At 43.6% G+C, this 18,502-nt stretch overlaps 1 protein-coding gene across 1 annotated transcript in view; it reads left to right on the top strand.

Annotated features, from left to right (window-relative positions):
- LOC140486861 (fructose-1,6-bisphosphatase isozyme 2-like) overlaps positions 1-18,502 on the top strand; it is a 58,058-nt gene that overhangs the window by 15,323 nt on the left and 24,233 nt on the right. The window contains exon 3 of the mRNA XM_072585914.1: positions 977-1,069. Coding sequence (XP_072442015.1) covers positions 977-1,069 — 93 coding nt within the window. The remainder of the gene's footprint in view (positions 1-976; positions 1,070-18,502) is intronic.

The raw sequence follows: 18,502 nt of genomic DNA, 5'->3' as shown, positions 1-18,502 counted from the left end.
AGGATGGCTTCGGGGAATGTTAGTTGTCACCAATTAGCTTCACTCTGTCCACCATTCTACATGCTAATTTTTGCTGTTCTTAATTCTTAAACGCAAATAGGATGTGGTGGCCTTGTGATATTATTGCTCAGCTATTAAGTCAGAGATTCAGATGATGTTCTGGGGACCCCCATTTGAATCTTGCCAGAACGCGTGGTGAAATTTGAATTCAACATTTTATGTGAAATTAAGAGACTAATGATGACTGTGAAACTGTTGTCAGTTGTTGAAAAACCCCTCTGATTCACAAATGTACTTTAGGAAAGGAAATTTTTCATCCTTGCCTGGCCTAGCCTTATGTGACTCTAGATCATCACAATGAGGTTGACTCTTGCCCTATTGTCAGTTAGGAATGGGCAGTGAATAACTGCAATGTCCACATCCTGTGAGTGAATAAAAAAGATAACTATGCCCCCTCAGGAGAGTTTTCTGCAGAGATTGTTCATGAACGAGTGATTGAATTTACTTGGAATATTGCAAACAAATCATCTCCCAGAATGGGCTTCTTGTTGAATAACATTCTTTATAGAGTTAAAAATCACACCACACCAGGTTATAATCTGGTCTGGTGTGATTTTTAACTTTGTACACCCCAGTCCAACACCGGCATCTCCAAATCATTCTTTATAGACACTACTAAGAAGAAAACGTCCCTATAGATGTTTAGGATATCATTGTTAATTCATCATTTATCTGTCATGAGCATGAGGACATTAATGTACAGCTATAACTTACATTATATGTATGAGCCAAATTGAGGCACTGATCATTCAGAAAACATCTTGATAGATACAAAGCTAGAGGCATAGAAGAAGATAGGAGTAGGCAAAGGAAAATGAAATACATAGTTGAAGAGAGGATTTTGAATAGCTTTTTAAAAGCATTTCACTTACAAATAGATATTAGCCGGTCTAATTTGTATTTGCTTTTTCTCTAGGGTAAATATGTGGTCTGCTTTGATCCATTGGATGGCTCTTCTAATATTGATTGCTTGGTATCTATTGGAACTATTTTTGGCATTTACAGGAACGTAAGTGTTTCCTTTGTTATCAGAATGTATATGAGACTTGATAGTGACTTTCAATTTGAACAATCAAATAATTATTTAAGTATAATTAGTTGCTTTTTCTGAATAAGAAATGAGGGTTTGAAGCCTGTCTTCCCCTTTTATTGAGTAATCTTCTCAGAGGCTGTTTTCAGCTTCTATGAATGCCACAATGGCTACCAAGTGACACACTGGAGTGGTCTAAACCGCCTCTTATTCTTGTTTTTCAGTCCAATAGCACCCCCCTGCTGTAACTGAGTTCAGATTTTTAACACTGAGGATATAATCAGTGTGACTTAGGAGTAGTCACTGCTTGGTGCACTATGTTAATACACCTGTGCTCTTTCCTGCGTTATCTGGAATTGCCCTCCCTACAGTTTTTAACTCTTCCTATCCATTCACTTTCAAAAGCTGCAGTATAATTTCATGAACACATTGACCCATAAGGTTGAGTGAGTGAAGAGGACTACAACTGACACCGAATCATATACTCTCCAGATCTGTAAACATATTGTTGAATCTGCACAGACCAGCTGATGAAATGGCTCAAGGTTATGTGTAACTGAGAAAGACAGACCAGCCTAGTTGCATTCTTCAAACTTTCAATCTAGTTTGCAGGCTATATATTGTAGTTGTAGTTTATGCTCAAATTACAAGGATATGTTTGCAAAATTTAGTTTATAAAATGCTAGTCAATTGAAATTCAGAGTGCAGTCATATGTGGTGTGGGGCTCACAGGTCGCAATGTTGTAATACAAACACGCTTTATGAGAGACGCATCTACCTAAACGAGTTTGACTGGTGTTTTAACTTTTGCAATTTGAATACATAGACTTTCCTAATGCATTGCATTTTGTTCATGTTTATTGGCATGGAGCCCAACTCATAGCAAAGAGTTAGTGTTTTGCTAAATTCATTCATTTCAACAATAGGCTGTCTGAAGTATGCTTCATGTTATCCATGAATATTAGTGGCCCCATAAAATGACTCAAGCACCGACACAACAGCACAAGTATCAGCACAAGTATCGCTACAGTTTACTTATTGCAGGGTCACTGATTTTCTTTTCTACATTGGATAGACTTCTGTGACAACAAAATATCACAGTGGATAACAGAGTGGAAATGCTGACAGTGTAAATTTGAGAGATTGCTTCCTGCATTATAAAGAAGAAGGGTCCACCCAACCCGAAAGATTAACTATTTTCTGTCTGCAGATGCTGCCAGACCTGCTGACTTTTTCCAGCAGTCTTTGGTTTTGCTTCTGATTTCTGGCATCTGCAGTTCTTCACTATTTTTAAAAGGATGACTTTTAAATGACTTTTAAAAGGATAAACACAAAAGCTTTTGACCTGGATTTTTCTGTAAAATATCTACAGATCTATCATAAATTTGGAATATTTACCCAAAAGGAATTTGGTGGTATTTAGAACTTGTTATTAATGTATATTTAGCTCAAATGATAAGACCATAAGACATAGGAGTGGAAATCAGGCCATTCAGCCCATCGGGTCCACTCTGTAATTTAATCATGGCTGATGGGTATTTCAACTCCCACCGAAGCCCTTAATTCCTTGCGAGATCAAGAATTTATCAATATCTGCCTTGAAGACATTTAATGTCCCGGCCTCCACTGCAGTCCATGCCAATGAATTCCACAGGCCCACCATTTTCTGGCTGAAGAAATGTCTCCTCATTTCCATTCTAAATTGACCCCCTCTAGTTCTAAGGCTGTGCCCACGAGTCCTAGTCTCGCCACCTAACGGAAACAACTTCCCAGCGTCCACCCTTTCTAAGCCATGCATTATCTTCTAAGTTTCTATTAGTTCTCCCCTCAACCTTCTAAACTCTAATGAATACAATCCCAGGATCCTCAACCATTCATCGTATGATAGGCTTACCATTCCAGGTATCATCTGTGTGAATCTCCGCTGGACACGCCCCAATGCCAGTACGTCCTTCTTGAGGTGTTGGGCCCAAACTTGGACACAGTATTCTAAATGGGGCCTAACTAGAGCTTCATAAAGTCTCAGAAGTACATCACTGCTTTTATATTCCCACCCTCTTGAGATAAATGACAACATTACATTTGCTTTCTTAATCACGGACTCAACCTGCAAGTCAACCTTTAGAGAATCCTGGACTAGCACTCCCAGATCCCTTTGTACTTTGGCTTTATGAATTTTCTCACTATTTAGAAAATAGTCCATGCCTGTATTCTTTTTTCCAAAGTGCAAGACCTCGCATTTGCTCACGTTGAATTTCATCAGCTATTTCCTGGACCACACCCCTAAACTGTCTAAATCTTTCTGCCTCTGCATACTACCTGCCTGTCCACCGAACTTCATATCTTCGGCAAACTTCACCAGATGCCCCCAGTCTCTTCATCCAGAGCGTTAATATATAAAGTGAGCAGCTGCGGCCCCAACACTGAACCCTTCAGGACACCACTTGTCACTGGCTGCCATTCCAAAAAAAGAACCTTTTATCCCAACTATCTGCCTTCTGTCAGACAGCCAATCCTCAATCATACCAGTAGCTCACCTCAAACACCATGGGCCCTCATTTTACTCAGCAGCCTCCCGTGAAGCACCTTATCAAAGGCCATTTGGAAGTCTAGGTAGATAGCATCCACTGGGTTTCCCTGGTTAACTTTAACTTACTTGTTACCTCTTCAAATAATTCTAACAGGTTTGTCAGGCACGGCCTCCCCTTACTAAATCCATGCTGACTTGTTCTAATCCAACCTTGCACTTCCAAGAATTGGCATGGCGGCTCAGTGGTTAGCACTGCTGCCTCAGAACCAGGGTCCCAGGTTCAATTCCAGCTTTGGGTGACTGTCTGTGTGGAGTTTGTATATTCTTCCCGTGTCTGCGTGGGTTTCCTCCGACAGTCCAAAGATGTGCAGGTCAGGTGAATTAGCCATGCTACATTGAACATAGTGTTAGGTGCATCAGTCAGAGGGAAATGGGTTGGGGTGAGTTACTCTTCGATGGGTTGGTATGGACTGGTTGGGCTGAAGGGCCTGTTTCCACACTGTAGGGAATCTAATTTAATCTTAGGAATCTCATCCTTAACAATGGATTTGAGAATTTTACCAACAACCAAGGTTAGGCTAATCGGCCTATAATTTTCCAACTTTTGTCTTGATCCTTTCTTGAACAAGGGGGTTACAACAGCGATTTTGTAATCATCTGGGACTTTCCCTGGCTCCAGTTGCTTTTGAAAGATCACAACCAATGCCTCCGCTATTTCGTCAGCCACCTCCCTCAGAACTCTCGGATGTAGCCCATTGGGGCCAGGAAATTTATCAATTTTTAGACCTTTTAGCTTTTCTAGCACTTTCTCTTTTATAATGGCTACCTTACTCAACTCTGCCCCCCTGACTCTCCTTAATTGTTGGGATTTTTACTCATGTCTCGCACTGTGAAGACTGACACAAAGTACCTATTAAGTTCTTAAGCTATTTCCTTATCTCCCATCATTAGCCTTCCATCATCAATTTGGAATGGCCCAATGTCTACTTTTACCTCTCATTTGTTTCTTATATATTGAAAGAAACTTTTACTATCGTTTCTAATATTACTAGTTAGCCTGCCTTCATATTTGATCCTTTCATTTCCTTATTTCTCTCTTTGTTATCCTCTGTTGTTTTTGTAACCTTCCCAATCTTCTGTTTTCCCTGTGCTCTTGGCCACTTTATAGGCTCTCTTTTGTTTTTGATACATTTCCTGACTTTCTTTGTCCACCCAGATAATCTTTCTTTGCTTTGGGATGAGTTTGTTTACTGTGTCCTCAATCACACCCAGAAACTCCACTGCCTTCCCCACTAGGTTTCCTTCCACAGTCCAAAGATGTGCAGATTAGGTGGATTGGCCATGCTAAATTGCCCTGTACTGTTCAGGGATATGCAGGTTAAGTAAGTTAACCATGGTGAATGCAGGGTTTCAGGAGTGGAGTGGGAGCTTGGTCTGGGTGGGATCTCTTCGGAGGATTGGTGTGGATTTGATGGGTCAAATTGATTTGTTCTGCACTGTAGAAATTCCATGATTTTACATTAACGTCAACAGTTTCTGAAAGGAAAAATGTTCAAGATGTGATAATTAAATAGAAGTCTGGTGTGAAATCGCTGAGTACCAAAAACAAAACATAAGATTCCAAAAACTTGCTTTAAAATAGTAAATATTGGAAAAACTAGGCTTGTCAAAAAGTAGTTGTAAAGAGAGGATAAGAGTTAATGTTTCAGGCTGATGATCTTTCATTAGAATTGATCAGTAAGGTCCCTCTCTCACCCCCCCCCCCCCCCCCCCCCCACCCTGCTAGACCAATGGTGCAGAGGTCAGAGGCACATCTTCTGAGATTCTCAGTAAGATCACCTGACAAATTGGGACTGGGATCTGAGATTTTCTGTTCGAATCATAGAAGTCCTACAGTGCATATAGAGGTCATTCAGCCCATTGAGTCTCCATCAACTCTCCGAAGAGCATCCCGCCCAATTCTCGTAGCCCCACACTAATCTTAGTTAACCCACCTAGCCTGCACACCCATGGACACTACAGGGCAATTTAGCGTGGCCAATCCACCTAATCTGCACATCTACAGACTGTGGGAGGAAACCAGAGCACCCGGAGGAAATGCGTACAGACCAGGGAGATGGTGCAAACAGCACTGGCTCCCTCCCCCCGCCACCCCAAAGCTGACCTCAGCAGATTCAGTTTCAAAACAATGTCATGTGATATGTATTCTGCACTCATAAAGGCAGGCAAATTCTGTAAAGTTTTGCTTTGGTAATCCTCCTAAGGCCTGAGGCTTTTTTTTCTTGCCTCCGAAATATGGACATAGGAAATTGCATTCATTCACTCCATCATTGTTATCCAGATATTTCAAGACTGATATTGAGATCAGGGAACCCTTTTGATTTCTGCTATAACTAAACTTTGAAAAGGGGCAGTATTCCTCTGTCTATTGTCCTCTGTCCTTTGTCCTCTGTTCTCATTGGTCAAAGGAAGAATTTCTGATTTGCTTTTAAAGGGCAATTCTTCTTTAACTGAGAGAAACAATCGTGGAGAAACTTTCCCCCAATTCCCTCTACCCTCATCCAATCATTTGTACCACCTCTACACTTGCCCACTGTACCTGGGGCAACCATGTAGGTCTCACACAATCACAAGGGATCGATATTTCAGTGATTTGCTAAGGCCAAGGAAATATTCTCTATTATTTCTAACTTGTTGTGATTATTTTTCTGTCAGCCCCACATGAATGATAGGGTGTGCAGTTGAGATATGTAAAAACCCTATACTGCAAACAATCAGAATTACTAAGCTGATGAAAACATTGACAGCAAGGGTCATTGTTACATTTCTCAAAGGACAAGGTTGTTACAATCCATATGTACAACCCCCACATCTTGGCAGGTGCATACAGCTTGAAGCAGGCAGCACCATTATAGTGGACCGCTTTGGAATCTGGACCAGCACGCGGCAGGGTGACCCTCAAAGTGGATGGCAGTGGGAACATCCTGCACCCGCCCTCCATAAGTGGGGCCGAACCTGCAGGAGGTCAGGACACATGGCATCATTGATGCAGATGGACAATCTTTTGGTTTGTTACCCGTGCCACGTGATAGAGAGTCGAGGAATAGGGAGAGAGAAGAGTTAAATACGTGGCTACAGGGATGGTGCAGGAGGGAGGGATTTCGGTACTTGGATAACTGGGGTTCTTTCTGGGGAAGGTGGGACCTCTATAAACAGGATGGTCTGCACCTGAACCTGAGGGGCACCAGTATCCTGGGGGGGAGGTTTGCTAGTGCTCTTTGGGGGGGTTTAAACTAACTCTGCAGGGGCATGGGAACCTAGACTGTAGCTTTAGGGTGCAGGACCTGGAGTGTAGGGAGGTTAGGAATATGGCATCAATCTTAAAGGAGGGTGCCTGTAAACAGAAGAGTGGTTTGAAGTGTGTATACTTTAATGCCAGAAGTATACGAAATAAGGTAGGTGAACTTGCAGCGTGGGTTGGTACCTGGGACTTCAATGTTGTGGCTATTACGGAGACATGGCTAGATCAGGGACAGGATTGGCTGTTGCAGGTTCCAGGGTTTAAATGTTTTAGTAGGGTCAGAGGTGGGGGTAAAAGAGGGGCGGTTGTGGCTTTGCTTGTCAAAGATAGTATTACAGCGGTGGAAAGGAAGATGGACGAAGATTTGCCATCTGAGGTAGTTTGGGTTGAGGTTAGGAATAGGAGAGGTGAGGTCACCCTGTTAGGAGTCTTTTACAGGCCTCCTAATAGTCCTAGAATCGTTGAAGAAAGGATTGTGAAGATGATTCAGGAGAAGAGTGACAGTAATAGGGTGATTGTTATGGGAGACTTTAACTTTCCTGATATTGATTGGGAAAGCTATAGCTCCAGTTCGTTAGATGGGTCAGTGTTTGTGCAATGTGTGCAGGAGAGTTTCCTGACACAATATGTAGATAAGCCAACAAGAGGTGAGGCCATACTGGATTTGGTTCTGGGTAACGAACCAGGCCAGGTATTAGAACTAGAGGTAGGTGAGCACTTTGGGGACAGTGACCACAATTCGGTGATTTTTACACTCGTGATGGAGAGGGATAAGTGTGTACTACAGGGCAAGAGTTATAGCTGGGGGCAGGGAAAGTATGATGCGTTGAGGCATGACTTAGGAAGTGTGGATTGGAAAAGTAGATTCCAAGGCAAGAGCGTAATTGATATGTGGAACTTGTTCAAGGAGCAACTATTGAGTGTCCTTGATAAGTACGTACCTATCAGGCAGGGAGGAAAGGGTCGTGTGAGGGAGCCGTGGTTTAATAAGGAATTGGAATCCCTTGTTAAATGGAAGAGGGCGGCCTTTGTAAAGATGAGGCGTGAAGGTTCAATAGGGGCGATTGAGAGTTATAAGGTAGCCCGGAAGGACCTGAAGAGAGAGCTAAGAGCAGCAAGGAGGGGACATGAGAGGTCCTTAGTTGGTAGGATTAGGGAAAACCCAAAGGCTTTCTATAGGTATGTTAGGAATAAAAGAATGACTAGGGTAGGAATAGGTCCAATCAAGGATAGTAATGGGAAGCTGCGTGTGGAGGCTGAAGAGATTGGGGAGGCACTGAATGAATACTTTTCGTCAGTATTCACTCAGGAACAGGACATTGTTGTCGATATGAATACTGAGGCACGAATAAGTAGAATGGATGGCTTTGAGATATGTAGAGAAGAAGTATTGGAAATTCTGGCAAGGGTGAAAATAGATAAGTCCCCTGGGCCTGATGGCATTTATCCTAGGATTCTCTGGGAAGCAAGGGAGGAGATTGCAGAGCCATTGGCCTTGATTTTTGTGTCCTCTTTGTCTACAGGAGTAGTGCCAGAGGACTGGAGGCTAGCAAACGTGGTTCCCTTGTTCAAGAAGGGGAGTAGGGATAATCCTAGTAACTATAGGCCAGTGAGTCTCACTTCTGTTGTGGGCAAAGTCTTAGAGAGAATTGTAAGGGATAGGATTTATGCACATCTGGATAAGAATAATGTGATCAAGGATAGTCAGCATGGTTTTGTGAAGGGCAGGTCGTGCCTCACAAACCTTATTGAATTCTTTGAGAAGGTGACTAAGGAGGTAGATGAGGGGAAAGCGGTAGATGTGGTATATATGGATTTTAGTAAGGCGTTTGATAAGGTCCCCCATGGTAGGCTACTGCAGAAAATACAGAGATATGGCATTGAGGGTGAGTTGGAGGTTTGGATTAGGAATTGGCTGGCTGGAAGAAGACAGAGGGTAGTAGTTGATGGCAAAGGTTCATCTTGGAGTGCCGTCACTAGCGGTGTTCCGCAAGGATCTGTTTTGGGACCATTGCTGTTTGTCATTTTTATAAATGACCTGGAGGAAGGGTTAGAAGGTTGGGTGAGCAAGTTTGCAGATGATACGAAAGTCGGAGGAGTTGTAGACAGTGAGGAAGGATGTGGCAGGTTACAGCGGGATATAGAGAAGCTGCAGAGCTGGGCAGAAAGGTGGCAAATGGAGTTCAATGTAGCTAAGTGTGAGGTGATTCACTTTGGTAAGAGTAATAAAAAGATGGGGTACTGGGCTAATGGTCGGATACTTGGTAGTGTGGAAGAGCAGAGGGATCTTGGTGTCCATGTACACAGATCTCTGAAAGTTGCCACCCAGGTAAATAGTGCAGTGAAGAAGGCATATGGCGTACTGGCTTTTATTGGTAGAGGAATTGAGTTCCGGAGTCCTGAGGTCATGCTGCAGTTGTATAAGACTCTGGTGCGGCCGCATCTGGAATATTGTGTGCAGTTTTGGTCGCCATACTATAGGAAGGATGTGGAGGCACTGGAACGGGTGCAGAGGAAGTTTACCAGGATGTTGCCTGGTATGGTAGGAAGATCCTATGAGGAAAGGCTGAGGCACTTGGGGTTGTTTTCATTGGAGAAAAGAAGGTTTAGGGGTGACTTGATAGAGGTGTACAAGATGATTAGGGGGTTAGATAGGGTTGACAGTGAGAACCTTTTTCCACGTATGGAGTCAGCTATTACAAGGGGGCATAGCTTTAAATTAAGGGGGGGTAGATATAGGACTGATGTTAGGGGTAGGTTCTTCACTCAGCGAGTCGTAAGTTCATGGAATGCCCTGCCAGTAGCAGTAGTGGACTCTCCCTCTTTATGGGTATTTAAGCGGGCATTGGATAGGTATATGGAGGATAGTGGCTTAGTGTAGGTTAGGTGTGCTTTGATCGGCGCAACATCGAGGGCCGAAGGGCCTGTACTGCGCTGTAATGTTCTATGTTCTATGTTCTATAATCTAGAGGGGCTGACAGCAAGCCAGATGCCACACCCAGATTCCTGATGGAAACAGTTCAAGTTGCCAAACTGCATTACTCCCTGCAAATGGAGTTCAGTGCAGATACACCTGGTCATGGCCAGACCGGTCTATCTACTCAAGGATGGACTTCCTGTTTGTGTCCCACACGCTCTCGGTCAGATCCACCAACTTCATGCCATTATTTTTCTCTGACCACTGCCTCCTGCTAGCTGACTGTCATCTATAGGATGGACTGGCAAGGATATGTCGAAGCTGAATGTGAGATAGTTAACCCCAGAAAACATTGAGGAGCTCAAAAGGGATTTCACGGGTTGGAGAACCATGAAGCCCTTTTTTTGAGTCTCCAGTGGACTGTTACGAAACCATCAAGGGGAACATAAAGAGATTTTTTTATCCTCAAAGGTGTTCAGAAGGTGAGAAAGAGATGTGGAAAACTGTCCAAGCTCCTGAAAACCATGCAGAACCTACTTCTGGGAGTTGATGTCACGGAGGATCTCCAGAGGTGAACAGCCAGCAAGCTTCACTCTTTACCTCAGAGGCCTCCAAGATAATCTTCTGGTCCAGGTCCACATCTTGGAGCGGGATGGGTCGTGCTTGCATTTCTTCTTCCAGAAGGTACAGAAGGAGAGCTCTGTGCTCATCAGCCTGAAGGAAGAAAATTCCGTTGCAATGTCAGGGCAGTCTGACATTCCGAAAATCAGCAAATCCTTTTATGTCAGTCTGTGTGACATGAAGCCCACAAACAGCGCCGCCTCCCAGTTGTTCCTGTTCTCTATCACGGAGTTCTTAGACAACAGCATGTGGGAGAAGCTGGGCTAGCTGTTATCTCTGGATGAGCTGATGAAGGCCCTTGAGTCCTTAGAAAAAAATAAAACACTCAAAAGTGATAGCTTACTGTCTCAGTTGTATTCAGCTTTGTGGGACATTGCCAGGATCTGCGAGAGGTGTATAACAGTATGCTTCAGTCAGGTAACATGTGTGATTCCATGAAAAAAGATATCATCACCTCATCTACAAGCAGAAGGGGGACAAGGAGGAAATTAGAAATTGGTGTCCAATTTCACTGGTGAATGTAAACTACAAAATCCTGTCTAAGGTCATCGCCAACCAGGTCAGGCAAGCTCTGGATTTGGTGAAGGCCTTTAACAGGATATCGCATATCTACATATAAAATGTGCACTGGGGAGGGAATTTGTGCTTGGAATCTACTGCTCTACAGCAACATTATTAGTGGAGTCTCAATCAATGGTGGGAATAAGAAAAGCTTCCCGATCATATCTGGAGTCAGGCAGGGCTGCTCACTCTCTCCTGCCTCATTTGTACGGTGTATAGAGCCTTTTGCTGAGGCCCTCAGGAAGGGTGCGAGCCAGAGAGGAATGTCTAGTCCAAGCAGTGAAGGCCTGCAGGTCAAAGCCTCCCTGTACATGGGTGATAAGAGTCATAGAATCATAGAATCATAGAGTCATAAAACCAGGCCATTCGGCCCAACAAGTCCACACTGACCTTCTGAAGAGTAACCCACCCAGGCCCAAGCCCCTACCCTATTACTCTACATTTACCCCCATGAATGCGCCTAATCTACACATCCCTGAACACTTTGGGCAATTGAGCATGGCCAATTCATCTCACCTGCACATCTTTGGAGTTTGGGAGGAAACTGGACCACTTGGAGGGAACCCATGCAGACATGGAGAGAATGTGTAAACTCCATGCAGACAGTCACCCGAGGCTGGAGCTGTGAGGCAGCAGTGCTAATCACTGAGTCACCGGAATCATAGAGTCCTACAGTAGGGAGACAGACCCATTGGGCCAACCTGGTCCATGCACACTAACCCCGTATCCCTGCACTTGGCCCATATCCTTCTAAACCATTCTTATCCATGTATTTGTCTAAATGCATTTTAAATGTTGTTAATGTACCTGCCTCAACCATTTCCGTTGCCAGCTCATTCAATATGTATACCACCCTCTGTAAAAACCTCAGGATCCCTTTTATTCTTTCCCCTCTAACCTTAAACTGATGCCCTGCAGTCCTTGATTCCCCACCCTGAGAAAAAGATTGAGTGCATTCACCCTATCCAAGCCTCTCATGATCTTATACACTTCTATAAGATCCCCCCTCAGTTTCCTACGCTTTAAATAGAAAAGCCCTATCTTGTTCAACTTCTCCCTAAAACTCAGACTGTTGAGTTCTGGTAACATCCTTGTTAATTTCTTCTGCACTCTTTCCAGTGCATGCTTCCTGTAGCAAGGTGACCAAAACTGAACACAATGCTCCATGTTCAGCCTCACCAACGTCCTGTACACTTGCAATATGACTTCCAAACTTCTATACTGTGCAAAAAACTTCTTCACTGCCCTGTCTAACTGTAAGTCCACTTTCAGAGTACCACGCACCTGAACTCCAAGGTCCCTCTGTTCCACTGCACTCCTTAAGGCCCCTCCATTCACCATGAAACTCCTACCTTGATTTGACTTAACAAAATGCAAGACCTCACACTTTTCTGTATTCAACTCCATTTGCCAAATCTCGGCCCACTTCCCCAGCTGATCAAGGTCCTGCTGCAGTTCCTGATAACCTTCCTCACTATCCATGATACTGTCTATTTTAGTGTCATCTGCACACTTACTAATCATGCCTTGTACATTCTCATCCAAATCATTGATATAGATAACACAGAACAATGGGCCCAGCACTGACCCCTGAGGCACTCCACTAGTCACAAGCCTCCAGTCCGACAATTATCCTATGACTATTACCCTCTGCTTCCTACCATCAAGCCAACTGTGTATCCAGTTTGCCAGCTCCCCCACAATTCTATGTAATCTAACCTTCCAGAGCAGCTTACCATGTGGAACCTTATCAAAGGCCTTACTGAAATCCACATAGATTATGTCTACCGCCCTGCCCTTGTCAACCTTCCTGGTCACTTGTTCCAAGAACTGTAAGAAATTTGTGAGGCATGATCTCCCACGCACAAAGCCATGCTGACTATTCCTAATCAAACCCTGTCTTTCCAAACGCATGTATATATTATTTCTCAGAATCGTCTCAAGTAACTTAGCTACCTCAGATGTTAGGCTTATTGGTCTATAGTTCCCAGGCTTTTCTTTGCAGTTTTTCTTGAATAAAGGCACAACTTTCGCTACCCTCCAGTCTTCCAAGACCTCACTCATGGCTAACAATGATGCAAAAATATCAGCCAGGGCTCCCGCAATTTCTTCTCCAGTTTGGAGGGGCTGAGAAATGCACAAAATCTTGGGAGAAGCACATTGCCAAGGTGAGGCGGAAGCGGGTGTTTTAGAAACACCACTCCTTCTCCATTGCAGATATCAGGTGCGAGGCGCTCTGTCTATTGTACTTGGCACAGGTCTGGCCCATTTCCTGAATCTACGCTGTTGCAGTCACCTGAGTCACCTTCCACTTCACTTGGAGATCGAAGATGGACCAGGTCTGGAGGAAGTCCATTTACAAAACTCTGGACGGGGAGCAAGAACGTACCCAACATCACACTCATCCTAATGACCACCTTTGTGTGTGGCTGCATCAAGCTGTGCATAGAGCCTTAATACGCAATCACCGTGTCACTTTGTACTGAGATTCTACCTGTCCCCAGTATTGTGAAGAATGAGGCAGGTCTTGTTGCCACAGAACACTCCAGGTAGTTGCACCATTCTGTACCACCTGTCCTCTGTGGAGAAATTTGCAAAAAAATACACCTTTGACCACAAGTACAACAGGAAGTGGTCAACACATATCATCCTTGATACCCTGTGGGTAAAGGAGGGGGTAGATCCTGTCACATGATTCTCTGAGTAGACTGTCTTATCACCAGAAGTTTCCAACAAGCACCAAGACATTGTTTGTTTGATAGTGATAATGGCACAGCCTGTGAAATCCTTCTTGTCTGCCCGGTCTGTCTGTGCCACTGCACACTGCCCTTGAAGTGGCTGCTGGGGTGTTCAGACTGTCACACATCTCCTTCTGGAATGTGCCTTTGCAAAGGAAGTCTGGAGGAAGATGCAGTGGTTTTTGTCGAGGTTTGTCCTGAGCAGTTACGTGATATAGGACTCTGTCCTCTATGGTCTGTTCCCTGGGACACACACCGAGACAAGCATTGACTGCACTTTAAGGGCCAACAACTCTGTGAAAGATGCTCTTTGGTCCACTCAAAACTTGTTGCTCTTCCAGTACAAGGAGTTGACCTCAAACAAATGTTGCAGACCGGCACATTCCAAAGTCCAGGACCATGTACTGAGAGATGCAGAGATGCACTGAAGCTTGGGGCAACTGCTCCCAAAGCTCCATGGGGAAAGACTACTGTCTGAGGTCCTTCTGCCGAAGTTAAACTGGGATCTGTTCAGTTATCAGACCTTGTTGCTGTCTCAAATTATGTAAAATCCAGTTCAGGTAAGAGATGTCTTTGGTTTATTTAGATAGAGTCAAACTCTATTGTTTGTTTTCTTGATATGCTACTGTACAGAACTGAACTGCACTTGTGACTATGTATATTATATAAATTTATTTTTTATGAATAATGTATAGCTTTGAAATAAAAAATGTCATTGTTTCATTGCATGGAAACAGACCCTTCGATCCAACCCATTCATGCCGACCAGATATCCCAACCCAATCTAGTCCCACCTGCCAGCCCATATCCCTCCAAACCCTTCCTATTCAAATAACCATCCAAATGCCTCTTCAATGTTGCAACTGTACCAGCCTCCACCACATCCTCTGGCAGCTTATTCCATACATGTACCACTCTCTGTGTGAAAAGGTTGCCCCTTAGGTCTCTTTTATATCTTTCCCCTCTCACCCTAAACCTCCAGTTCTGGACTCCACGACCCCAGGGAAAAGACTTTGTCTATTTATCCTTTTCATGCCCCTCATAATTTTGTAAACCTCTATAAGGTCACCCCTCAGCCTCCGACGCTCCAGGGAAAATAACCCCAGCCTGTTCAGCCTATCCCTGTAGCTCAGATCCTCCAACCCCGGCAACATCCTTGTAAATTTTTTCTGAACCCTTTCAAGTTTTACAACATCGTTCTGATAGGAAGGAGACCAGAATTGCTTGCAATATTCCAACAGTGGCCTAACCAATGTCTTGTACAGCTGCAACATGACCTCCCAACTCCTGTACTCAATACTCTGACCAATAAAGGAAAGCATACCAAATGCCTTCTTAACTAGCCTATCTACCTGCGACTCCACTTTCAAGGAGCTATGAATCTACACTCCAAGGTCTCTTTGTTCAGCAACACTCCCTAGGACCTTACCATTAAGTGTATAAGTCCTGCTAAGATTTGCTTTCCCAAACTGTAGTTCCTCACATTTATCTGAATTAAACTCCATCTGCCACTTCTCAGTCCATTGGCCCATCTGGTCAAGATCCTGTTGTAATCTGAGGTAACCCTCCTCGCTGTCCACTACACCTCCAATTTTGGTGTCATCTCTAAACTTACTAACTGTACCTCTTATGCTCGCATCCAAATCATTTATGTAAATGATAAAAAGTAGAGGACCCAGCACCGATCCTTGTGGCACTCCATTGGTCACAGGCCTCCAGTCTGAAAAACAACCCTCCACCACCACCCTCTGTCTTCTACCTTTGAGCCAGTTCTGTATCCAAATGGCTAGTTCTCCCTGTATTCCATGAGATCTAACCTTGCTAATCAGACCCCCATGGGGAACTTTGTCGAACGCCTTACTGAAGTCCATATAGATCACATCTACTACTCTGTCCTCATCAATCTTCTTTGTTACTTCTTCAAAAAACTCAATCAAGTTTGTGAGACGTGATTTCCCACGCACAAAGCCATGTTGACTATCCCGAATCAGTCCTTGCCTTTCCAAACACATGTACATCCTGTCCCTCAGGATTCCCTCCAACAACTTGCCCACCACCGAGGTCAGGCTCACTGGTCTATAGTTCCCTGACTTGTCTTTACCGCCCTTCTTAAACAGTGGCACCACTTTGCCAACCTCCAGTCTTCCAGCACCTCACCTGTGACTATCGATGATACAAATATCTCAGCCAGAGGCCCAGCAATCACTTCTCTAACTTCCCACAGAGTTCTTGGGTACACCTGATCAGGTCCTGGGGATTTATCCACTTTTAACCATTTCAAGACATCCAGCACTTCCTCCTCTGTAATCTGGACATTTTGCAAGATGTCACCATCTATTTCCCTACAGACTATATCTTCCATATCCTTTTCCACAGCAAATGCTGATGCAAAATATTCATTTAGTATCTCCCCCATTTTCTGTGGCTCCGCACAAAGGCCACCTTGCTGATCTTTGAGGGGCCCTATTCTCTCCCTAGTTTTCCTTTTGTCCTTAATATATCTGTAAAACCCCTTTGGATTCTCCTTAATTCTATTTGCCAAAGCTATCTCATGTACCCGTTTTGCCCTCCTGATTTCCCTCTTAAGTATACTCCTACTTTCTTTATACTCTTCTAAGGATTCACTTGATCTATCCTGTCTGTACCTGACATATGCTTCCTTCTTTTTCTTAGCCAAACCCTCAATTTCTTTAGTCATCCAGCATTCCCTATACCTACCAGCCTTCCCTTTCACCCTGACAGGAATATACTTTCTCTGAATTCTTGTAATCTCATTTCTGAAGGCTTCCCATTTTAGAGTCGTCCCTTTACCTGCAAACATCTGCCCCCAATCAGTTTTCAAAACTTCTTGCCTAATACCGACAAAATTAGCCTTTCTCCAGCTTAGAACTTCAACTTTTAGATCTGGTCTATTCTTTTCCATCACTATTTTAAAACGAATAGAATTATGGTCGCTGGCCCCAAATGCTCCCCCACTGACACCTCAGTCACCTGCCCTGCCTTATTTTCCAAGAGTAGGTCATGTTTTGCACCTTCTCCAGTAGGTACATCCACATACTGAATCAGAAAGTTGTCTTGTACACACTTAAGAAATTCCTTTCCATCTAAACCTTTAACACTATGGCAGTCCCAGTCGATGTTTGGAAAGTTAAAATCCCCTACCATAACTACCCTATTATTCTTACAGAGAGCTGAGATCTCCTTACAAGTTTGTTTCTCAATTTCCCTCTGACTATTGGGGGGTCTATAATACAATCCCAATAAGGTGATCATCCCATTCTTATTTCTCAGTTCCACCCAAATAACTTCCCTGGATGTATTTCCAGGAATATCCTCCCTCAGTACAGCTGTAATGCTATCCCTTATCAAAAATGCCACTCCCCCTCCTCTCTATAGCACCCGTAACCTGAAGCAATCAGCAACCCTGACACAGCACTGCAAACTTGGCTAGTTAGCCCACCTCAGCCCTTCACATGGTCAGTGTGGGGATTGAACCCACAACCTCCATGTTAATAGCACCACACACTAACCAGCTGAGTTAACCGACCAACACCTTGTTGAGTAGCTAAACGTTAAAATCTGCAGCAGAATTTGGTTCAATCCAAGATGTCTGCAGAGTTATTTGACCTTAATACAATTAGTGTCAACACCTCTTAGAGGGTTTAAAAGGTTAAAGAAATCAATTTCTGTAAGTATTTGTGGGAATAGAATTGAGCTATAAGTCCTCTCATCTTCCCATGGTTACATAGTCGACTGACGAGGCTTGCATGCAGATAATAGCCCCATTTTTTGAGGGACCAGACGGTGGTGTTTGTAGAATTGCAATCCAGCAAGTTATTGTCTTTGGGAGAGGAATGACAGGAGGAGAAGCAGAAAGAGCTCTGAATCCGCACAAGCTGATGACAGGAAGCACCAGTCAAGGTCATGACCGCTAGGCTGTTTCAACATGGACAGTGATGAGCAGCTTCTGGCTGAATATTGCCATTGCTTAATATCATACAAAGTCTGATGTCAGCTGTGCCATTATAGAGAGGAAGCTAAAGAAGTCACATACGACATACACAAGGATATAGTCGAATTGTTTGCTTCACTTTTGCAAACCTTTTTATAATTATTTGAATAGCAGAAGCTTGAAAGCTGATTTGATGTGTGTTCTCACCGGGGAGATATGGTGTTCGAAATAACAAGACAATAAAATAATTCCGTTCAAATCTAATTCAAAAACAGATTTTAAAAAAAAACACCAAGAAATGAGATGTTATTATAAAGTGCTGATAAAATAATTGGATTCCTGGTGGTGACATTACACCCAAAGAGCTCATTAAAAAGACTTGATAAAAACCAGCAAAAATATAGTAAGAGCAGCAAAGAGACCTAAGAGAGGATTATAAAATCATGAGGAGCATGGATAGGGTAAATAGACAAGGTCGTTTGGCTGGAGTGTGGGAATCCAGAACTAGAGAGCATAGTTTAGGGTGAGAGGGGAAAAATTTAAAAGGGACCTAAGGGGCATCTTCTTCATGCAGATGGTGGGACACGTATAGAATGAGCTGCCTGAGGCTGGTACAATAACAACATTTAAAAGGCATCTCAATGGGGAGATGAATAGGAAAGATTTAAAGGGATATGGGCCAGGTGCTGGCAATTTTTAAGATGTCACCATCTATTTCTTGACATTCTATATCTTCCATGTCCTTTTCCACAGTAAACACTGATACAAAATACTCATTTAGTATCTCCCCAT

The sequence above is a fragment of the Chiloscyllium punctatum genome, chromosome 2 (genome assembly GCF_047496795.1).
Source record: "Chiloscyllium punctatum isolate Juve2018m chromosome 2, sChiPun1.3, whole genome shotgun sequence".
Lineage (NCBI taxonomy): Eukaryota > Metazoa > Chordata > Chondrichthyes > Orectolobiformes > Hemiscylliidae > Chiloscyllium > Chiloscyllium punctatum.
The sequence above is the reverse complement of the archived record's forward strand: the minus strand, read 5'-3'. Positions and strand labels throughout refer to the sequence as shown.